We start from the raw sequence: 25,178 nt of genomic DNA on the forward strand, positions 1-25,178 counted from the left end.
AGCATGTACAACAGAAAACCTACTTGCTGTGCTATTTGTACAATTTTGTCCAAGCATCTCAGCATATGGAATACTCCTACACGTTAACTAATTATAAAATTGTGGGTTTCTGGATTAGAATAAACATAATTCTTTGTAATAATGCAGTAGGTTTAGTTTTATTTTGAAAACTACAGATTAATTCTCGTAATTTGATTTACCTCTTGTGGTAACACACTGACTGTATTTTGCAAAAGAGAAGGTTTAGTAATATTAGGTATCTCTAAACAGACTTAATATCTAATAATAACAACTTTTACAGACCACTTTGTATCTGTGCGCATGCATCTATTTTTTCCTGAATTTATAGTGTAATGAAACTACATCCTCTGGTCTTCTCCTTAAATAATACAAGATACTTTTTTATTATTTAACATTAAAAAAGTTTTCATATTTAGACAAAACTAAAGGATGTAATTTGACCATTTATATTCTTTATACAGTTTTTGTATTACACTCTACTTTGTGTAATATACAAAGTATAGCTTGTTTAGTAAATAGGGGACACCTCTGATTTTGCATACTATGTTGGAAATACTGTTCAACGTATACTTAAAAGTAATTTCTACACTAGGTGTATCCATCTGGGAACTGCCTAAATGTCTTAGGACTCTAACACTGCTTGAAAATAAGAAGCATTGTAAGTGGAAAGGAATGCAAAAGGCTTGCAGTATGAACTGATATATTTATATCACAGTAATTTAATCCAGATATATATTACTGTTTAAAAATTTTCTTAAAGCATTTTGTTTTTTTAAATGCTCCTGAAAATAGAAAATGCATTCCTAAACATTTATTATCAATATAATTTTGCAAAACAAAATTGTAATTTGGTAAAACTACATATGTCTGGGTTCTAAGTATCTTCAGCAATACAAAAGTACAGCTGTGCATGAACAAGGTTCCTTCACTGGCGAGTCTCTCAAAGTCAACAGGCAGCTTCCCTCCATTATAAGATTTTCTGTTTATACATGCAATTCACATCTGATTTTGTCTTCTATAAAGAGAAGTTTGAGAAAACTAATCTGCCAGCGTAATGATCCTATTACACTTTAATCATTATGTTTGTCATCTGCGTAAAATTTTATATGGGATCTTGATGAAATTTTAAGCAACTAAAACAAGTATCACAAACATTTCATACATAAACAGTGAAATCCTAGTAAAAGAGAAAACAAAAGATCAGCCACAATAATTCAAAATCTTGCCTTTTGTATTTTGTCAAGATGGCATAGCACCTAAAATACTGCTGCTTGCTCAAACTCTAACCCATGCAACAGCATTGCATTAATACGGATTGACTGCTGTGATAAAATATGGAGTATTTGATTTTGCCTAAGCAGTTAGGTTTTAAATAGTGTGCATGAAGTATGCTTTCATGCACAGTCTACGACAAGAAAAGCAAATGCTAAAATACAGGGCATTTTTGCTTTTACTGGGTTTTTTTTAATAAAACAAACCTAGACTAACATGACTTATTTTGCTTACTTTTTTTTCCCCTCTTTTTTCAACTAACCTCTATTCAGCATTTTCTTAATGTGTCCAGGATGCTAAGGTATCAGAAACTAGCTTACATTTTATATAGCATAATGCTGTAACCCTACACATTATCTGGGACTACAGCCACTGTTACAGATTAGTTCTTACTCAGGAATACCCAGAGCAGTATCAGCATGAAACACAGATTTGATGGATAACTGCTTGCTAGCAAAACTATCAGCTAGCTTTTTACAGCATATTTGCATTATTTGGGCTATTCTGGAGTACAGTTAGGATCTCTTTTAACTACTATAACAGTCTGAATGAAGAAAACAAAAAGGAAGAAACTGATTCACTATTAGCAACATGTCATTTGAAATTGACTGCCTTGCTAAACACATAGTGGTACCGTATTAAATATAGCTACTGTGTGCAGGCAGCAGATATCTGGGTGACTGCATATGAACAAAGGCAGGAAATTCCCTCAGAAGATCTTATTATTAAGTACAGATGCAAGTTTCAAAAGACAAAGACAATAAATATAATGCCATTTACAAAGATCACAACACAAAGCATGTGTACAGTAAGAGCATTTCCAATGTTTCTGCTTAACAGAGAAACAAGAGTTTGTTAATAAACAGTCAAGAATTAACCAACAAGCATAATAATTAGAAAATGAAGAGAACAAAGAACTACAATTAAAAAGAGTAAAGAAGCACTCTCTATATAAAAGTAAGTTGTGATAAAGTAATGGCATCATTCCCATCCCAAACTGGCCTATACATTCGGCAGTGGCAATTTTGTTCACACCACAGCAAACGCAAAAGCCTTTACTTCAGTAGCTTGAGTATCAATAACAACATTCAATAGAGCTTTTTCATGCAACTTTACCTTAGATGACTGACGATAAAATGGATTAGTAGTTTTCTGCCCACAGGGAGCAGAAGCTGAAGAAGGGCTATAAAGAGACTCTGGCTGGGGAACAAGAGTTATGAGACAACTAGTAAATAAACATGCAGCTTACACAGACTCTACAATGAGGAAGTTTAGTTTCTAGTGATGCAAGCAACTTATATTAAAGCTCAGTAGCTTTTGTCTGCAATGTCCATGCAGCTTAGTGACGGAACACTTTCGTGTACTTCTAGGTCCTTTCATTAATGTCCAATGAATTTTTTAAAGGTGCTGTATTTCTGCATGCGCTCCTCAGACATGCTGTCAATCTCTAAGAGCTGGTTTTAGTTAAGACTCCTACTCTGCCCCCCAACAAATTATCTTTCTTGACGCTTTTCAAAATACTTTGAGGACGGCGTGCTGGAGGGTAATTCCAAATCCAAATCGATTTCATTCTAAATGGAAATAATACTTAAATCAAATCTTTCATCCTAAAATAGCTGAGATGGAACTTTCAGGATTAAATATCCCATTCCCAAACACCACCACCTTGAATGTTTGCTTCATCTATGACTACATATTACATCTCTTCTCATATTCTTTATGCTTACCCTTGGTCTGCTTATAATGCTCTGTACCATAAAGACTACAGGATTGCCTGCCTTCCGTATGGCTTCCACAGCTTGTTCATGGCTTGCATCTCTGAGGTCAATTCCATCCACCTGTAATTGGAAGGCCTCATCTTAACATTGCAAAAAGCTACAAGAATCATGAGTCAGCTTTGGGTTTTGGTTAGGGAACTTTGTTTAAAACTTAAGCCCAAACCTCCATTATTGGTGGAAAGGTTTTTACTGACTTTGCCTGAGGACTCTCACACCCAAGTTTAAAATTTCCAAAAGCACTCAAAGGACATCAAATAAATACTCTCCATAGTTTTAAAAACAGGTTTTTCAACATTCTTGGTTCAGGCTCCATATATTTTCCCACAGGCAAAGTCACAGAAGAGGTATGATAATAAGAAGACATACTGTAATCTGAAGAGAATAATAGGATTTACAGGAAGCAGTATTTGGCAAATGCCGTCTCGGAATAAGCTACCCCAGGACTTTATGAGATATACAAATTGAACCTTGTTAGGTGCTGCAGAGTCTTTCATTACGGGGTATTATGTCAGTACAGTGTACTTTTTTCCCTTTATTTTCAGCTTTTTTTTCTTTTTTTTCAAAAAAAAAAAGCAAGATAAGACCAATTTTAACTACTAGAGACTTTGCTCAGAAGTCGAATTTTTAGGTCACAACTGAAAAGCTTTCTCTCTTCTAGAAGAAAGCATTTACAAAGGATGGCTAAGGAGAAGTTTTTGTCTGGTTGCTCTTCTTCATGTCTTCATATGTACTGGTGCATAAAACAGTTTGTCTTGCAATTCAGGTAAGAACCATGTTATGGTGAGGTTAGCATCAGTAAAGCATTCTCACAATAACCACAATAAAAGCTAGAAGCTAACACAGAAAGGTTATTTGTTAGTGGCAATTCTTGCACATAAAATTATAAGAGGATTACCCCTACCTTCCAAATAATCTAATTCTACCTGAAATTTAATCATCCAGTGTAAATAGAATTAAAACAATCACAGAGAAAATTCTGAACTATGAGGAACTGAAGAATAACACTAAGGCTCTCTGACTCCCCACGTCTGAAATAATGTATGCACTAGTAAAGAGAAAAGCCTAGATATGCCACAACTTGAGAAACTGAAATAATCCATTCAGAAATAGTCACATTAACACAACGCTATTACTTAATTTCACTCAACTACTTCAACTTCTGCAAGTATCATAGTCAGAGACAATTGCTGCATTCATAAAAATCCAAGTATTCAGATACAACTGAAGTTTTTCAACTTTATTGCCATCAAGCAAAATCCCGCCTCCCAACTTGTTATAAACTCGAAACTCTTCCTTCCTGTTGTAGAAACTGCTACCTATGTGAAGGTTATTAATTCAAGATCCTTTATATGGATCTTGCAGTAGACGGTAAGCTGCAGTTTAAGCATCACCACGTAAAGCAAGCCCAGTCTGATCCAGAGGAAGCATCACCATCTCCATCACCTTGCTTGTCATGTTCTTACTGATGGATAGTCAGCTAACAACATTCAGCAGGGTGAAGAGCAGTGCAGTTCCCAATTGCCTGACACCGGAGCCAGAGTAATGTCTGACTCACAGATAATCATCACAGGAAAGACATATTCCTTTCAGTATGTTCATTCTTCACCATCTTTAAGCGAGAAAGGGGAAGTGGCTGCATGCACAAAGAATTGGCTAAGTAGAAGAGAAATCTAGACAAATTCCCCTCTGCAACACTACTGGCTACCCTATCCTCAGGCATCGGCACAATGCTCTCAGCTTCCTCTATATCAAATCCAGCTTTCTTCATGTCAGTAGAAAAAAAAATTGTGTCTCTCAATTCCTGCATAAGATGCACAAGAATTATATGATCTGATTAAGATTTAAGAGAGAAATAAGGTCGGCATTTATGTGCATGATTTGTTATTCACTGGCCATTTCTGTCACTATCCAATATGCATAGGTAAAACCTTTTAGCTACCCCAAATTTAAGCTTTTTCCTACACATGCTGGCTTTAAAGCAGACAGGCAGAACTGCTGGCTTTGCAGACCCCTGCTCACACAGTCATCTATGCTTTAGGTTGTATATCCAACTTAAAGCTATCCGCACATAAACATCAGCAGATGGTACTACACTCTGTATGGCTCAAGTAGTGCCAGCTGGAGCAATTACACAGCTGCTGGCCCAGGACCACACGTACATCTCAGTGGATCCTGACAGGCTGGGGGTACTGCAAGTAAAAGGCACTCGGCTGGTACCTCTACAATCCGATCTCCAGTTTTCAGCGTTCCATTTTTGCCAGCTGGGCTGTCTTCCAGGATGTGCTTGATAAAAATCCCTCTCATCACTTCTCCATTACTCAGGCGGCTTCCCATCCCTCGTCCTCCAACAATGCTGATCCCCAGTGACTTGCTAGGCTCTCTCCAGAGTTCAACCCTGTTGTTACAAAACAAGGACCAAAATAAATGAAAATCTATTGTGATTATGACAATGCTGCACATCAAAGACACTTGGATTTGCACAATAGTTTAAAAGCATTCAGAAGTAACTCCTCCTTGGAAAGTTTTGTCAGGAGTTATCTACTGAATTGCTCAGAAAGTCTGTAATTGTGTCTAATGTTCATTTTATTTTGGATTCTAATCAAACTTTGAATCCACTTCATCTCTTCTTACTGGCTCCCAGAGAGCCAACCTATAAAGATAAATTACTACAGCAATCAAGAAACTGCTAGATTGCAGGGAGTTAGCCCAACAGCTGTAAAAATCAATGGTGAATTACTCTTGCAATGCACAATATACATAAGTGCAGCAATTCTGTAGTTTCCTTATTCCTCTTAAAATGTATTACCGGTTTAAAAATTCTTGAATTTCAGATGAGATTTTATACTGCGCTACTAGATCTGCACTTACTTTCTGGGCTGGTTCCAGTTACTGAATGTTGCAGTTTGAAGTTCACTTTCTTCTCCCTCCCCCTCTTCACGTTCTGGAAGCTCTGGGAGTTCCCTGCTGATTATAAAGAACATGTAGTTCATTTTTAAAGGACTCACATAATCCCTAGATTTCACTGCTAAATTTCATATATTGGATCACTCTGCCAGTATTAGAAATTGTACACAGGATTAACGTAAAAAATGTCTTTGTCAGATGTCTGTTAGAATACATACTGTGTTTGGGGATCCCCTGTTGACTCATCTCCGCAATTAAGTTGCTACGAACTTACTATCAAAGAAAAAAAAAAAGACTCTGCATTTTGGAACTAGAATCAAATCAAAGCTGCAAGTAATTACTTATTGTCAGGCTGAGATAATTGGGGCTGTTCAGCCTCAAGAAGAGAAAGCTCTGGAGAGGCATTATGGCAGCCTTCCAGTACCTAAAGGGGGCTTACAGGAAAGATGGGGAGAAACTCTTCAGCAAGGCCTGTTGTGATAGGAGGAGGGGTAACGGTTTTAAAATGAGGGAGGCAGACTCAGGGAAAAAATTTTTTACTCTGAGGGTGGTGAAACACTGGAACAGGTTGCCCAAAGAGGTGGTGGATGCCCCATCCCTGGAAACATTCAAAGCCAGGTTGGACAGGGCTCTGAGCAACCTGATCTGGCTGGAGATGTCCCTGCTCCTTGCAGGGGGGTTGGGCTAGATGACCTTTAAAGGTCCTTTCCAACCCTCACTATTCTATGATTGTTTCCAAAAGAGAACAAATTACAACAGTAGCATTCAAAAACAGTTACTGCTTTTGGAGATTAATTTCAAGAAAACAAAAATTATTAGTCACTTTGAATATTCTGGCCTGTAACTTTAATTAATTTTTGAAACTCGTGGAAAAGGACAGCATAAATCACTCTTTCCAGTATAAGTTCTGGAAAGACCAGAAATGCCAAATTCTTCTCTTGGAAACACTGAATATTTGTGGTGATACATAAACCAAATTGCATGGTATTTAAAAGAAGTTTAGGATGAGGCAGTATTCAGTCTCCTTTTTGGGAAGATCAAAGACCTATAAAACAGCCTTGTAAAAATGTCAGACAAAATTGCTAGCCAAAGCAAAAATTTTATTCTGAACAGCTTTTAACTGTAATGGCTGCTGGTCTGAAGAAAATTATCCATCTTTCAGGCCTTCTAAAATAAAACTTATCTTCCTGAACCGTGTAAAGTGTATGGTAAGAGGTCATCTGAGACTCCTAGGGGAGAACAGTAAGTAACTCACCTGACAGATTGTGAAGGAAAAAGTTCAAGTAGCACAGCTCCCTCTGTCTGTTGTCCCAAACTGGCCCTGTACTCGTCTAAATTTTCTGCTGGTACATACGTAATACTGCAATAAAATGGGACATGATTAAAGTAGCATGAGGACTGCTGGTCCTGCCTTCGGTGGGTGTGACGAAGGGATATGAGGAAACCACTGAAGACTACTTGATGTTGTCATTGACTTCAAAGCCACAAAAACTACTGGTATGTTGGGAATACAGAGCTATATGAATCCTTTGTGACTTTGGAACAAATACGCATTTATGGTCAAATTAGGCAGCTGAACGGCATGTAATTTTCTGATTTCTGGCCACTCCATTTTAAGTAAATGGTGTTTCAACAGTGACAAGACAGTAATACAGACAATTCAGCTTCAGTTAAAACAGAGATTCCTCGTGCAAAGACAAACACTGAAGGATCTGTGCGGTGTGAGGCACCACTACCATCCTAAATGCTGGCTGAAAATGCTTCTGGAAGCCGGCATGCAAGACGTTTTGTGCTTTCCTGGGTGGTTTTTTATGTATTTTAGGCTTCTATGCTTTTCATGAAAAATATTGCATCAGTTTGGATACAGAAACATGTTATAGCACACCACCTATGCTGCACGGAGCAATTCCCTTCTCAACTCCTTTCTCCATCCTTTCATGCACTTCCAGCCAGCTTGAAACAGTCAGACAGTCATGTTTCACCAGCCAAATGACATGCAGACTCCTGAACCCCTGGTATAACCTGATCATATTTGAACGCCAGAAACAGAAACGGCCCAATAGACTGGGATGGGGGAAACAAAGAGAAGGAAAAAAGATTAAGGTATGAAGAATATTTCTTTAAAAATTCCTTCTACAGGCAAAAGGACATCATGATCTAAATAGGGCTACTTAGATGGCCCTCCTTTAACGACGCTTTGTCTTCTGAAAAACCTTGAGTTGTTCATTAAGCAGCTTAGCTATCAGATCCAAGTCTGACAAGAAGTGAGGCTGATGGAAAAAGAACTTTTAAAAAAAGGCTGTCCTCCTGTGCATCACATGATTAAAAGAAATATGAACACCCAGGGAAAAAAAAAAAATCTTGACCAATTCACAAGGACATATATAAGCTGCTGACAAGAGACTCCAGCTCTGAGTTTCTCACTTACTTGAAGCCCTCTCCTGCCTCTCACTCCCTGACTGGAGTCCTATTCTATCTGTCACTCCCTGACTGCCATTGATTCCCCCTCTCATTGGTTTCCTGCTGAATACAGCAAGTACTAGAAGGCAGAGCAAATAAACTTTCACAAGGCTGATGATGACTGTCCAAAACATTCTAGCAAAATTAACATAAGAACCATCTTTCTTCATTGTCTATGTCTCTGACGAAGCATGTTCTCTACCTCCTCTCACATCTACTGTGTCTATGCAGAAGATGATCATTAACAAGGTGCCCAGGGTGATGAACAGGAGGAACTCTTGAGTTCTTTTTAACTGCAATTTCGAGATCATCTATGTTATCACCAGCTTATTTTCTCTTTCTTAAATCTCCTCTCTCTTCTGCTTTGGTCTTTTTTCAAACACGCAAGTGTTACATGCTTTTCACAAAGTGTTTTTATTCTGAAGTGCTGGGGAGTTAACATGCACTAGGGAACAAACACTCAGCAGAAGGTTATTGACCCTTATCTGTCTTTCCTGAGGGCATTCCAGCACTGAGAAACACCAATACAAGCAGCAGTTATTCTGTGAAGCCCTAGTAGTGAAATGGAGAGAAGCAAGAGGGAAAAGAGTTTGTGAAAGTAATCACTACTACTTCTCACCCATGTCCAACTCAAAAAAGTGTGTTGAACTATAACAAAGTGCTAGTATTATGGTCACAAAACTCTCACAGGGCAAATGCTGCTGCAAAAGCACCACCCGGTAAGCCCATAAGAATACCTTGCCTCTACCAAAGCTACAAGATGTGCAAGCTGCATTTCAATGAAAGAAAATGTATCATTCATCCAGTTATATTAATCAGTTTCATCTTGAACAACTAATCAATTCTCCCTCCACAAAAATATCTATGAAATAATGTATTTTCCCTTGAAAGACAGCTGCAGTAAAGAAACTAGAACTGCAAGTAACATTTCTGCTGGCTAGAAGGCTTGGACAATCACCTTTATGCTAAACTGCAGCTGGAAGCTATTGTTCAAAGTATGGAAAGGTGAACGACAGGCTCCTAAAAAAGAAACAGCCATGCCCAGATTCAGCTGGATATAAACAGTAGAATGTGATCAAGCAGAGCATCCAACACCTTTCAACTCCTGTCCAGTCCTTTTGTGCAAGGAGCACATAGCAAACAATTATGCATGGTCTCAAAGTCCAAGAGTAATAGTAGTCCTAACCCCATACTGCTCTGCAACATCAGCATTAGAGATCAGCTGAGGGGGAGGCAAACCATATGCACAGCAACTTCTGGGATACTCTATCATTTTTCATCATATGAATGAATTACTAACATTGTGCTGGGATATTCAAAAGGTAGAGCTCAAAGGATGCTCTCAAACAGCCTTTTATGCTACTTACAAACATCTCCCAAAAGCTCTCGTAGACAGGTAACCTCCCATTTCTGTGTACAGCAGAGGAACAGAGAAGAAAAGAGGTTCACTCCACTATTTAAAAAAATGTATCTGAAATTGAGCAACTGAATTACCTACTTGATTTCCATAGATGGAGTCAAATTTAGATAGTATCACTGTGAGTTGTTACATTTTAACACATTGGAAAATAACATTATTTCTATTCTAGTGCTTAACTACAGTTCTAATTGCCTAATTTTAAGCACTCAGAGAAACATTCAACATGTTTTTACCTGCTCATGCTTATCTACAACTAAACTTCCATAATGCTTCAGCTACTTCATAAATATAAATCAGAACACTTAATTGCATTTTGCAAAAAATAGCACAGAAAACCAAATTATGTGGATCAAATGCATGAAAAGGTATACTCTCTGTAGGAGTTCACCTTTGTTTCTTGCTCACGATTTCCAAAGCTCAGTTAACTGCAAAGGTTTCCCCAGCTGCTCTTACTAGCTAAGCTCTACTACTGACGTGACTATCCTCATCCCTTCTTTCCTTCATCTGTTATTGTTGAAATGAAAAGTTATACAAAAAAATCTAACTCTGCTGAAAATTAAGAGTTTCATGAAATATACATACCAGAAAGCAGTCTGTGCTAAGCGGCTGGCTGTCCTGCTCCTGCTTTCTGTGACACCGAGCAAGGTCAGAGTATACTAAGACTTTGTATTTATATCTGCCAATAATTTTTTCCCTGTTTAGTACCTCATGGGCAGGCACCCCACAGTTATCAAATCCATTATTTGCTGGATCACTACTGTAACTCACTTCTTTGAGATCACAGTGAGGTCTGAAGACAACCAGACCAGTGACTAGGGTGATGAGGGGTCCAGAATAAGAAGGGTGTTGAGCTCCTCTAGTCAACTCTGTTGACCCTTGTGCTTTAAAGTGGAAATAAAAATCCACCCAGGCATCTGAATGGTTCATCTCCAAACTGAATGATGGTTGCCTTAATATGGTGACAGGGAAGAGAGTAAGACAAACAAGCGTCAGGAAATAGGAACGAGGACATAGAAAACAGGAAATAAGTGTCTGCTCTACTGATGTTTCATTTCTTATCTGCAAGAGAAGTTAAAGTTCAATAATTTCAAGGGAAAGTATACGCAGGGTGTAATCATTTCCTCTCTTTCATAGCTGTACAGCTTGAAGGTGGAAGTGTTCTCATTTCCTTTCTTGAGAGCTACAACTGCCCTCCTCCCCCCAGAGATATGCACTAGCAATGAAAGCAGTGACAATGGAAACACTAAAGAGTGTACATATGAAAATATCTTGCAAACACAACATCACATGCAGTACAGAGGAACATTTATCACATGCTTGACTGAACAGCCACACAAAACCTTGGAACACCAACAAATCAAATAACAAAGTATGGAAAATGTTCAGGACAAATTATGGTCATTAACACTTAAGGTCTCATTTGAACCTTTTTATACATGAAGGAAGTAAAACGCAAGTGCCACAGAAAATATGACACTGAGATTAATCCAGATATCAGTACATTACACTTATGCCAATTCTAGCAGCGAACCCTGTACACACGCACACACATGCATATGTGCTCTGAGCACGTCTGGGGTGGCTGTTATAGATGAATTTAAAAAATATTAACAATATTTTTTTAGAATACAAGTGTTTTTGTTCCAGTGGTAGGAAGTATGCTCCAATCTTCAAGTTTAAAGCCAAATATATATACATATATACACACACACACACACACATACTCTCATAGCTTTTTAAAAAAATACAGACACCCACATATGCAGCCACATGTGCATGCACACACACACACACACACACACACACAAACAAAGAGAGAAAGAATATGTACCTATATCTGGATATATCCCTGACGTTACTATGGATGTCATAAAAGCATGGAATGATTTTACAGACAAGTTGCAACATAGAGCCATAATGAGGTTCTGAATCGCCAATACTCACACATAAAAGAGGGCCTGATCATCAGCAGGTGATGGAGAAGATCTAGAATGTGAAGCATATGATGTAGCATCTTTTTACTATGGTGTTAACAAATGTCAGTGTCTCATGCTGAATGCAAGAGGCATACTTATGTAGTTAAACATGTGAGCTGCTTTTATTTTTCTTTCTTCTTTTTCTTTTCTTTTTCTTCGCATTCCACCTCCACTTCATCTACACATCCCCCTCAAAGCATCTGTTCTTTGTTATTGTTTATAGCAGTGATTATTAACAAGCATGGAAAATGGAATTGCAATCTAGCTTTCATTTCTTGATCAGGAATTCATCCCCACACTTTAGGCAGGTGAATTCTGATTCAGCTCTGTAATTATCTGACAGATGTTATAAGCAGCTGCTGCTAAGCACAAAACCCTGGCTATTATTACAGAAATACAAGAGCTCCTGGCAAGGTGGATTGAGAAGTGAAACAGAATGCATGCTGGTAAGGCCATGCATCTGGTTTTCCACACACAAAGCAGAAAAAAATTCAATATCTAAGTCTGAAATTCAGACTGCTTGTTCTTGAACTATTCAAAAATTTCCTTTAATAAAAAAACAAAGCCTATATGTGACAAATAAGAACAGCTTTCTGTTTTCTCAGCAAATAATGTTTGCCACTGAAATACAGCCCTGAAATTAAAATATTTCTGCTTAATCACTTTTTGAGAGTACCCTGCTACCCAAAAAAAGCTCAGTCTAAAAGTTAAGGTGCCAGCTTTGCAGCCCTGTACAGATAAAACAGAATGACACCAAGATGGCCACACCTGAGTGCTTGTGCACTCTTGTTTCCTAAGGAAGACACCAAAGAGATTCAACTTGCTTATTTGAAATGCTGGCCCTTAAATCGTAAATCCTGCATGGTGGTGCACAACACTAGCTCTGAAATGACATCTATATAGATGTGTATCCTTCTCAGCCAACAGGACGAATTATCATAAGATAATGTTCCATATGTCCAAAGTTGTGATTTGGGACATTACCCACATGTTTGCATCATAATACAAACATGTATTATGTATACATATTTTTCTGGGATCCTGTACTGTTCCTGAAAGTAGAAATTACAGAAAAGTTTAATTATGCGAATAGTTTTGTATCAAAACTATGTAGGTCCAAAAAGACTGTCCTTATTCTTCAACACTCCTTTAGAAGCTACCAAAGGATTTGGTCTTTCAGTTCTTTGAAGTGCAGAAGACAGCTTCACTTTAACTTCTTATCATGGGAATGCACCGAAGAACATAAATTGAAAACCAGAAGCAAAAATTTTAAGAATATAAATAGCAACTCCCCTTTTCTGTGAGCTGTTTCTGAAAGGGGATGCACTTTTCTCTGGAAAATCTGGATATTCACATCTAACATAAGATTTTGGTATTTCTGACATATCTGCAAGAGACTAAGACTACAAAACACAACCTATAGTCACATAGTGTAAAATGCAGCAGCTACAAAAGGATAAGCACAAATAATGAACACATCTGTGTTTGATCACGTAACTATGGCACTAATAAAAGACTCCTCACAGAAAAATGGTGCTGTAGCATTTATGTATCTCAGCAGATGTACACACACATGCATGCGCACATACCAACTGATTTCAGTCATGGCAGTCAGAATTATAATACAGTCTGAAAGCCTATAATAATAAACAGTGTTACATTTTATCAGCATTGACTCACTCATACTCATGATAGGATTGACAATAATGTAATTCATTATATGAGCATATCCCATTATTTAAACCAGCTTGCATTAAATCATAATCCTAAACACATGACAGCTATGGGGCAGACAATTAAGCCTGTCACCCACAGTGATGACGCTTTGCCTACCTGTTCTCAAAATGCCAAGTCTTTTCAAAGCTAGAATACTTCTGGGGAAGAATGGAAGGCCCTGTAGTCCATTTTGGACTGACAGAAACCACACAGTTACCTGCAACCGCACTGGGACTGAACTGACCCCTCAAAGGCTACCCTCTTAAAGAAGCTGAGACTTCTATTACCAACAGCTCCACTAATCCCATTTGCAGACTTGGCCCAATCCATGTTACCATGGGTTTGAGAAAAACAGCTACTAGATTTTTGGAGGTGTAAACGCAGAATTGGTGTATCTAGAACACTGTCCACAAGCTTAGGGACAACCTCACTTCCAGATGGTGCATGTGGGCAAAGTTAACTCCACAGCCATGACAGCTAGAAAGAACTGTACTTTAAGGGAAAGTTAAAATTCTGTAAACTGAGTGAACTTGGTAAGAAGAAACTTCATCATCAAGCAAGCAGATTTTTCAAAATTTGTATTAATTACAGCAAGTTTAAAGTAGTACTCCCAAGAGTAGATATTTATGCACTAGAGCAACAGCTCCTTTGTACGTACTAATAAAAACTTGGAAGTGACTTCACAAAACAGACTGTTTTTGCTGTTTATCACAGATGTACTGAAAATGTGTCAAGTATTACTTTCCTGCATCAACATCACATGTCATACTTTCTGTCTGGCAGTCAAAACCAAAATCCATTACAAAGATCTCCATCAAACGAAATCACTTGTGTGATGGCCAGGACAGCCCACTCTTGAGAAACACAAACACCTTGAGGAAATCCTTACTTTCTTTAGAAGAGTCATACTATGAATGTAAAACTCTGACTAATCCCATTCCTTCAATAACAGCAGGCAGGGCAGTAATGATGATGGTTACTAATGACAGTAACAACTTTTCTAAGAACATCCAAAGCCTCTCACACAAGTGATCTTATCTTTCAAACCCATGAAGCTGTAATCTGAAGGTGAATCACCCTCCTGAAGCTGCAACTTAAATTCATGTTGTAAAAACAAACAAAATTTTCATTTACAATACTTGCATAAATAATAGAATTTTGATTATTATCCTCTTCCTACCACAATTCATCATCTAGCTTTACCTACTTTATATCTGGTCCAATGAGCGAATGCCTCCTTAGCATAGCCCGGGCTTGTGCATTGGTTAAATTAGTAGTTGACTCTTCATTAATGGACAGGATGCAGTCCCCCACACCAATCCGTCCATCTCGACTTATTGAGCCTCCATGGATGATGCTGCGGACTATCATTCCTGAGCCATCTTTATTGGAACTCACCGTCATCCCTACAGTGAAAAATACATGAAACAGTTAGCAGTATCTTTGAGCCCCAGGGCCGAGCACCAAGGGAAAGAAATGTAACCTGGGGCAGGAAAGGTAAAAGCCAGCCAGCCCACCTGCTAATGTGTCAGTAAGTCTATAAACATTGCTTTTATTCTCCTTTGCATTTCCTTTCTTCCAACTGGAGATGGTAGTTACAAATCACAGTCACAGTATCTTTACTTTACCTTGTGTCATTTCACATACCAGGCTCAACATACAAAAAAAAAACCCACTAAGACAGTGGAAAACTTACGCAGAAAATAAACAAAAAAGTAATTAAATTGCTTCTAAACCAGGCAAATTGACAACTCTTCTGAATGGTACACTCATTTATACACCACATTTCAGTTTAGTTTCTGATAGTTCTTTTTGGAAAAGAGGTGAAATGATTAAACAGCTAATTAGGAGCATAGGGCCGATACAACCACACACTTTTATTTTCAATAGAAAGCCCAAATCAGATACCGCTGAGATACCGGCTGCCTTCCCGCACTCCTAGGTGAGCCACCGCTTAGGCCCAGACAAGCATCCTGACTTTTGTGAGAGCCCATGCACTACTGATGGATACAGTTCACTACTTGAGTTATACCATGATCCCACCTATGTCCCTGTAGGACACTTCTTCTCTATGTTTATAAACAGCATTTGACTCCACTTTCTTTTCACTAATGGGAAACGAGACAGAGATGCTCTTCCCCCCTGGGGAGCCCATGAGGACTTACTTGTGCTACTGGGCTTCACGTGTCCTTGCGACTGTTCTTACATGGATGAGTTGTCACTATTACTTCCAGGGCAGCTGGTGCTCATGAAATAGGGGTAATGGTTTTAAAACAGAGGGAGGTAGATTCAGATTAGATATTAGGAAAAAATTTTTTACAATGAGGGTTGTAGAGCGCTGGAACAGGTTGCCCAGAGAGGTGGTAGATGCCCTATCCCTGGAAACGTTCAAGGTCAGGTTGGATAAGGCTCTAAGCAACCTGATCTAGTGGGGGATGTCCCTGCTTCTTGCAGGGGGATTGGACTAGATGACCTTTGAAGGTCCCTTCCAACCCTAACCATTCTATGATTCTATGACAGTTTGTCCTGGTTCTGGCCAGGATAGAGTTAATATTTACCTGAGCTGGCTGGAGAACTGAAGCTGGTAGCCCCTATGGCTGGGATAGTTAACTAATTAGCTAACAGCTGGGGTTAATTTACCCAAATTAGCCAAAGGGCTATTCCATCCCATCTGACATCATGCTCAGTATATAAGTGAGGAGGGTGCTGAAGGGAGGCCCTCCTAGTTGCAAGAGACTGGATGTAGAGATCTGTTGTGAGCTATTATACTGTATTTGTGTTCCATCACTCTATTGTTTTCTTCTGTCATTACTGTTAAATTTACTTTTTGTTCAATCTCAACCTGCGTGTTTGGTTTTTTTTTTTCCTGGTTTTCTTTTGTTTGTCAAATCTCCTCCTATTCTCTCGGAGAGTGGGGGGAGTGAGAGAGAGACTGCGTAGTCTGGTCCCCGTTGGGGCTGAACTACGACACAGTTCCAGGAAAAACTCTTCTTCACTAAGGCAATGGAAAGGTAGCTGAAGGGCCAGCACCCTGCAAGTCCACCCAGTGGGGACTTCCACTATCTTAATACTACCAAACTTGGTTTTATTCTTCTTTTTGCACTAACATGGAAGCTTTCCTGTACTAACAAGATGAAGCCACTGAAATAAGAACACCTTACAGAGGAATATCTATTAGAGAAGGAGGCAATGATCACTTCATTGTGTTATCCACCACAAAAGAAGTTTTGTATGTAAACATCAGGCTAGCAAGCACTGATTGTGCAGTTGTGTGTCTGTAAGCTCTTACCTTATTGTCCAGACTGTGAGTGGAAAGAAGATTATAGCTACCCAGAGCAAAACCTCCAAGGATACTGACTATGAAAAATTCTAATCTTTTATATAGAAACATAGCAACCGAAGATAGAAACTGAACACTTTACTCTATGACCTTAGACCTTGGGAGACAGACTGGCTGAACAGAGTTTAGAAGGTAGCTATAAGCCTCAGGCTACCCAAACTCAGCCAACCATACAAAATCTGCCTAAACATCTGTCTTGGAGGAGAAAAATAAAACACTGTAACTATTGAAAGAGCAACACTATTCCAGATACTAATTTATGCTTTTTAGGGCTCCTTTCAGAAAACAAAAATCTCTTTGATGTAAGTGTTGGCTCCTCACATCCACTTGTAGTTAAGATCAACACAGCTGTCTACAGTATGACAAAGGAGCCCTGACTAGCAAGGAACTGCCCAATAAGCTTCTTAGATACAGGAACACATGTATCCCTCTACTTTAGTATGTGGAAGACAAGGTTTATCTTTTGGAAAAACTGCAAAATCCATCTTCAGGATGGCAATTTATATCAAACTGATGAAAGAATTTGGTGTTACCATTGACTGGAGATTTGTATTTATGATTAGCAAACTAATTATGTCAACTGTGGTCAGGTCTAATTTAAACACAGGTGCATTAGACCTCTGACACACATAATACCACTGACGAATTGCCTTGCTATTAGAAAAACTAGAGGTAAACTGTCTGCTACCTACCCCTTAGATTAGTAATGTTACAATGTTGAGCACATCACAGATGGATGTGCACCTCCAGCTCTGGAGCCCCCAACATAAGGAGGTGGACCTGTTGGAGCAAGTCCAGAGGAGGGCTATGAAGATGATCAGAGGGCTGGAGCACCTCTCCTACGAAAACAGACTTAGAGAATTGGGGTTCTTCAACTTGGCAAAGAGAAGGCTCTGGCGAGAGCCTTCCAGTACTTAAAGGAGGCTTATAAGAAAAATCAGGACAAACTTTTTAACAGGATCTGTTGTGATAGAACAAGGTGTAATGGTTTTAAACTATGAGGTAGATACAGATCTGACATAAGAAATATTTTTTTTTTTATGACGAGTGTGGTGAAACACTTGAAGAGGCTGCCCAGAGAGGTGGTAGATACCTCATCCCTGGAAACATTCAAGGCCAAGTTGGACAGGGCTCTGAGCAATCTGATCTAGCTGAAGACGTTCCTGCTCCTTTCAGGGGGGGTTGGACTACATGACCTTTAAAGGTCCCTTCCAACTCAAACTGTTGAATTATTCTATTATATGATTCTACAGTATTTACGGGTGGCGTCCTGGGGCGGTTCTGCCAGCATTTACACTCACATACTCCTTCCAATAACCATCTCTTGACAGATGTGCTCATACACGTTACTCAGTCAGACTTGAATGTAAACATAACTCTGCAACAGACTGGTCTCCACCAGAATACAGGCAGTGTGCACAGAAAAGCGGACTGCCAAGGAAACAGCTGAAATGTGGTTTGAAATTATGAAATTTGCTGCCTGGTTAAACCAGTAACAAACACCACTATTCCTGAGGCTAGAGTAATAGCACTTCAGAAAAATATCACTCTCAGTTTCTATGCCGACATCCTCATTACAACAGATCTGCAAGGCTGATGTCACACTTTGGATAGCTACAGTTTCAGGCTGGAAATGCAAATGCCACTGTCAAGTTACCAAATGAAGCACACAGGACAACAGCATTTCAGCTCTTCTTTCATGTGGGTCCTTTGTCCTCTTACCTTTTAAAAATCACAACCAAAAGGTTATCGCTCCAGCTGTGGCTGTATTTGAAGAGCTGTTGCAAGCTATGGGTGACACCATTTAAAAGGAAAAAAGAAGTGCCAGTTCTCAACTGAAACAATTGATGCAGCTGGAGGTTTCAACAGCATTCACAGCTCTTGATTTAGCTCCTTTTGTAAAAATGAAAGTTAAAAGCAGTGCAGCCATGTGTGTAAATTGGTTACTGTGCCCAGGCAGCTTCCCAGGCCAAAGTACAAACAGACTGGAAGAAAAAGATTACAGTTAAAAGTCAGGAGAAGGCATTTAGTCATAGTTATACCATGTATACATGAGAGGCCAGTCTCACTTTTCAAGCACCTGAAGTCTGCCAATGTGCACCCTGCCCCAAGTTTGTTATGGTGTATTATGCTTGATGTGAAATTTGCTTTGTATGTTGACTGCACTTAAAATATCCATAGAGATACATGAAAAACACTGCTCCATTGAGTTAAGAGGTTATTGCAAAGAAAAATTTTTTTAACAAAATCCAGATGTCTGGAACTGCACAGTGACCTCTACTTTATACAGCCTGGCAATGAGGCTAGTAAAGGTAGTAGTTACCCAAGCATCTCATACTAATGAAAGTCAAAACTTATACCCACGTCAGCCTTGCCTGCAGCTTTGTATTTCGGGGAGGCTGATTTTAAATCAGATCTGTTCCTGATCTAGTTTGGAGGTTGGCTGCGTCACAAAGAAGAGAATGATAGAGGGTAGAGTGAGCATCCAGTCATCAGAGGGAAGTTCATTTCAGGCAGAAGCACCCACTGAATTACAGCATCACAGCACTCCACTCATCTCTGCACAGCAAGGGATTCCTGAGTGGCAGCTGTTTATGAACAAGGGGCCCATGAGCTGCTTTCAGCGTGCTTTCTGTGGACAACCCATCTTAAAGTATTTTTGGAGTCACCGCAAACAGCCAGCACCCATGCAGCCTCCAGCCCTACCAATACCAGAGAGTAAATGCAGTTGGCCAGAAGAAATGGCATCAGGAACCTGAACCAAAACAAATAAACCTACTGGTCATGAACAGGAGGGGAGCACCACTGCCTCCCACCACAATGCCTCCCCTGTACCAGCTCTGGGAACTGGCCTGGGAGGATGCTGTCCCCATGCTCCCCCTCACACTGCCCAGAGCCACATCAGAGACCAGCAGAGGACATTGAAAAACATTTCCCTCGGTTCTGACTGTTCACTCCAAAATGTGCTTCTAATCAGTATGGTCAGGTAGTTGCAGATTGCAGATATTTAAAATTCTGAAATTCTCTACAAAATGAGGAAAAAAAAAAAAAAAAAAAAAAAAAGGTCTCAGTGAGACTGGACACTTTACTTCTGTGTTCATGGTGACAGTAAACAGATCCAGTGCCATCACAGCCAAGCAGGCAAGAGCAGTAAAGAATGAATATCCTGTTATGCTTTCCACACTAAAAGGAAAAGGTTTAGACTTTATTAATAAAACAGGAAACATATGAGAAAAACAGGTTACAAAAATGTTAGGTACCTTACCTAGACTTGAATTGCCTTTTGCAATAGTGATAGTCTTCTCATAGATGTTTTTGACTGAATTTGGGCTTGTGGAACTTGCCTCTAAAGATACTGGGCATCTCTTTTCCATTAAAAGCACTTGATCCTAACACAAGGGAAAACAGCATCAGTTCAGAATACAAAGATAAAAATACGATAGGACACATTGACCTCAGCACATCTTACTTTATACAAAAGCTAGGCCATACTTAATAGATCCCTTATACAGACATTTGAAAAGTCAGTCCCTCAAAAATCAAAACACACATCAGGTTTCTGTTTTCGTTCAGGTAACATACCAAATCTACCGCGAAGTATGCTTTCAATTTAGGGACATCAGTTACACTCTTAAAATTACTGTGATGAGTTCAAGGGCTCAGTCTCATTCACCACAGATGTCTGACAATCTGCCAGTGCTAAAGTAACAAATCTTGTAAGAAATTGTATCTCTTTTAAAAATTTCTTAATAAATCACTGAATGGAAGAAAAAAGAAACATGACAGTGATTGTCATATAAAGGAATACTATGTTTGCACACTGTGGCATCACAGGCTAGTTCGTGAACTGAACTGTGCAGGCTTGCACAAACACCAGCATGCAAGTCTTCCACACCGCTCCCCCTTGGCTTCCCAGGCCTGGTTTCCAGTTATGCACCTCCTCCTTGCACCCCTGTCTCTGCAGAGGTTAACAGGGGATAAGGAAAGCCCTCTGGCCTGCCCAGTAGGTACACTGTGGTTCAGCGGTGTTTACTGCTGTGAGGTATGAGCAGACTTTTATACACCCTTGCATTACTAGTCTCTGGGAGATGACTATCTGGATGCCATACATTATCTCCTCTTTTGGACAGGTATAAATCTGTAAGTTTTGATGTGAGGTACCACATCTGATGGACATTTATAATCAAAGAACCATCCAAGGCTGCTGGCCAGCATCAATTTCTGTAGGAGATTGTATGGTTTAATATGGCCTTTCCATAGTTTTTTTTTTTCATCATTAGTTTAAAAAAAAAAAAAAAAACAAAAACAAAACCCAAACTTTACTTTTCCAGCAGGATCAAGCTGCACAGTAGTAGGAAGGCTTGTACTTTGTGCAATTTCTGCTGTTGTCTGAGATCCAGTCCATGTTGCTGTGTTTTCACTTTCATTTTGGTTGATATCGGAAACATCTAGAGGCTGAAGATCCTTTTTAGCGAAACCAGTTGCAGTTTCTAGGCTATTCCCCACTATGGACTTTTGCTCTCTCACTTTCTGATTCAGATCCATGTTGTACGGATTCTTGTCAGATACAGGGAAATCATCTGCAGCATCTGAACATTCCTCTCCAAAAGACTGCTAAGCACAGGAGATAATGAACAATCAACATTCCTTTGTAATATAATTTAAAAGTACATTTCAGGCTAAAATCTTAAACAGAAACTAGTCTCACAGAATTTAAACATGTTTGTTGTAATACCAGTGTCTTCAGTAGATCCCTACAGGTATTTTACTGTAAGTTTTACTTGCTTCCTCAGAAAAATTCTTCTGTTTTAAAATAGCAGAAATCAATGAAAATAAAGATACTGCCAAAGGCCGAATTCTAATTTGGTACTCATTAATAAATCTCCACTAACTTCAGCAAAGTAATGTCCACTTACACATTCTCAAACCAGACGTAACTCCAGCAAGTTGTTAAAATTAAAACATCCAATTTTCATTCTCAGGTAGAAGAACTTTGCAAGACCAGGGTATATACTTTCAAAACAGCAAGCAAAAAGCAATTTCAAGCAGCTCAGACAATAAGCATACAATCTAATCATGCATTTAACCAAGCAGAAACATATTTAGATTCCCCTTCCACATAAAGAGGGAAAGTAAAAATACAGTCAAACCTCAGCAAAAAAATGAACACGGATATTTTGAACTGTGATAACAACGAAATATAATGATTCAGCTACAGAGGCTCAGCAGTTAGCTGAAGTGTATTGATTATGCCTGCAAGTGTATTGATTATGCCTGCAGTACCTGGATTAAGTTCTCTACAGAAAATTTGTCCAGACTTTCAAGATTTCAAGGTCTTACATTAAAAATATTTCAAGGGAATTCAATAATCGCAACATTCTGAAAAAAATATCTTCAAATATCCTTCAGCTAAGCTCTCAAAACAAGTAATTTTAAAAACATGTAGGCCATTAGACATTAGAAAGATATATCAAGTACTTAAAAACTCTATATCAATTTCAGGAATTTTCCTCTAACTTGTAGTAAATATAGACACAAGAGTGTCCACCTCCGTCTGTCTTAGTTGTTAGCCACTGGTTCTAACTCTTCTATTCCCTTTTCAAAAAAGTGGGGAAAACATGTTTCCCATGATTTTGGGATATTTTGTAACATTTCGTATCAAGGGCCTTATAATCAGTTTTTCTCATCTTTCAAGTGTCCAGATGCTTGCTCTGTCCTCAGACAATAATCAAAAAAGGTTCACCTGTAAACAACTCGTTTAAATAACATCTGAGAAGATAATTGGGCAAAGCCTAAATAGAACTAATCTGCATGATACAATCAATGAGATAATTTCCTACCTTTTTGGAGAACAGAAGACCAGGACCATAATCTATTTAAATTACTTCATTAGATTTCAAATAAAGTTGCGACATCTACTTTTAAGTCTGTTTTCTATCTAATTCCAAATCAGTGAAAATAAGACCCTGATCGTACTCAACATCTATTCCATATGCCATATACATGTATTAGAGTTGCAGTACAGGCCTATCTTTTATTTTTGTTTCACTTAAAGAAAAGCCAATGCTGTAATTTTTGAAGATAAACATGGTTTCAGGAATTTGTTACTACAGCAACATGTGGTCTCATTATAGCATTTGCATTACTTTGACTTTGGGTCTTTTTTTTCCATCATCTGTTTTAAAAGTGACACCAAAGGCATTCAGAACTTGTCAACTGCACTGCAGCCAGAAATACCTGGAATACTTCTGCATTCCTCATAGCATCTAATAGCAATTTTTTCATTTTTACTGCATTTCACTTCCTTCAGAAGTCTCCTTTATGAATGGATTTTCTCACTACATTTACTTTGTGAAGTCACTCATAACTGCAGAGTACAAAATGTTACTTGATGAGAATTCAATACTCACTTCATACTGATGCACAGAGAGGGACACTGAAAAGTCAGTCATAAAACATGCAAACTGAAGCATCTTTAAGTCAATGCTGAAAATAACTTAAGACTTTCCAGAGCCTCAACGTGATATATAATGTAAATCCAGCCTCTATCTCATAAAATGCTTCTCAGCATGCAAAACGCATAATCCGTTTAAGTAACAATTACAGAGTTAAACAATGCAATCTGTCCCACTGGCACAGCGGAGATGTGCTCTTCTGTGGATTAGGAGAAACCATTAGAAGATTAATTTAGCTTTGCAACCAGTGCCTTGTAAGGGCCAAACATACTCCAGAAGGGATAAAGGGAGTTGCTGCAACTCAGGTGTGGGGGAAAAAGCAGCAGCTACTCTATGCAAGAACGCAGACTGCAAATCCTGGAAGAGATCCCTAAAATGTTACTTTCAAAGATGACTGCTAGGAGAAATTACTTGGAAAAATCTGGATTAGCAAAATAAATCTATAGATTGTAAAGAAAAAGGAGTATGAAAAACCATGGAGAAAAAGAAAACAACTCTGACACAAACAGTCATTATGGTTATGTGACCAGCAAGAAAAGATACTGATCTTTGCAATACTCTTAAAGAATTTATCTTAATTTACTGACTTTAAACAGAAATCATTAGTAATCAGAAGTTTGATATACACAGATTTACTTTTAATTACAGTATCGTTATGAACATTTGGTTCAAGAACACATTAAATGAACTAGGAAACATACTAACTATGAAGCATAAAAGCAAAGCTTAGGATGAAAATTTACTCTTGTTTTTCATACCTAAAATACTGCAGAATAATGCAGTTATTTTGCATTAACAGCCTTTACTATGCTCTGAAGTAGTAACAATTCAGTTTTTGTGGCAGACTGCTCACCACAGTAAACACTACAAACATTTAGTCATACTTCATCTGGCTACACAAAACACAAATCCAAGCTTTCTACCTTCTAGCTGCCTCTCTCTAAATCACAGACATCTGAAAGACACCAGGACTACCCTAAACAAAACCAGATTTTAATCTGGCAACAGATAGCGCAGTTTGAACCAGGATGACATAAAATATTTCTACCTAATAATGCAGCCTTTTCACACTTATAATCAAAGTTTGTCATCAATAAAACCACCCTCCTTTTTACCTTGGGAGTTGACAATGGAAGAGAGAAGCTGTAGTTCAGCTCACCGCTACAGGTACTGCCATGCAGAGCTATCATTGAAGCCTGGAAGACGTCACTCTCTACAGAACACTGTGATTCAAATGTGGACTCATCCACTAGATCTGCCTCGCCGGAGTCCACCTAACAACAAAAGCAATTCAATCAGCCAGGCTATCTGTTACCTTCACACCACATAAGCCCTAACACATGCACCTCCGCCTCTACATACTGACTGACACTTTCCTTCTTTTTCTTTTTTTTCCCCTCCATGTTTTACAATGAAGTTATATTTGCACAGCACAATAGCAAACATTTCTCCTTCCAGTTAAAATTCACATTGCAACTTCTTCAGAGGTTGCAAAGAATATCCAAAGTAAACTGAGAGTCTCAACTGGAATGAGCTGCAGGGCTGAGGCACACTGATGTCTGTTAACAGAAGTAGGAGGTGCTGGAAGAATTCTGCTGTACTCGCTGGCATCAAAATTTTAATTTGTTTAGGGCTTTTTTTTTCTTTTTAATTTTATTTTATAAGAACTAGCACTGAGGAAATAGTAAGCTTCATCTGAGTGCCACCTGTCAGGAATGTTCCCTCTATTCAACTTCATAGGATTGGTTGTTTTTAAAAAGGTACAAAAACCAATCTTCTGGAAACTGCAATGCTTTCCAATATATTTATAAGGTACATTCATGACACGACTTTTAA

At 38.7% G+C, this 25,178-nt stretch overlaps 1 protein-coding gene across 5 annotated transcripts in view; it reads right to left on the reverse strand.

The window, feature by feature from the left end:
- MPDZ (multiple PDZ domain crumbs cell polarity complex component) overlaps window positions 1–25,178 on the reverse strand; it is a 98,738-nt gene that overhangs the window by 27,171 nt on the left and 46,389 nt on the right. Inside the window, exons 19-28 of one of the 5 annotated variants that reach the window (XM_086769911.1) lie at window positions 24,458–24,616; window positions 21,211–21,498; window positions 20,153–20,276; window positions 14,755–14,953; window positions 11,800–11,841; window positions 7,231–7,335; window positions 5,940–6,035; window positions 5,289–5,466; window positions 3,021–3,131; window positions 2,410–2,493 (exon numbers count right to left, since the gene is read on the reverse strand). In XM_086769911.1, the coding sequence (XP_086626037.1) occupies window positions 2,410–2,493; window positions 3,021–3,131; window positions 5,289–5,466; window positions 5,940–6,035; window positions 7,231–7,335; window positions 11,800–11,841; window positions 14,755–14,953; window positions 20,153–20,276; window positions 21,211–21,498; window positions 24,458–24,616 (1,386 nt within the window). Of the gene's footprint in view, window positions 1–2,409; window positions 2,494–3,020; window positions 3,132–5,288; window positions 5,467–5,939; window positions 6,036–7,230; window positions 7,336–11,799; window positions 11,842–14,754; window positions 14,954–20,152; window positions 20,277–21,210; window positions 21,502–24,457; window positions 24,617–25,178 lie in introns of all 5 variants that reach the window. The other 4 variants (XM_086769908.1, XM_086769907.1, XM_086769910.1 and 1 more) reach the window with 4 other exon arrangements.

This window comes from Chlamydotis macqueenii, chromosome Z, assembly GCF_036417535.1.
Source record: "Chlamydotis macqueenii isolate bChlMac1 chromosome Z, bChlMac1.mat, whole genome shotgun sequence".
In the NCBI taxonomy this organism is placed as follows: domain Eukaryota; kingdom Metazoa; phylum Chordata; class Aves; order Otidiformes; family Otididae; genus Chlamydotis; species Chlamydotis macqueenii.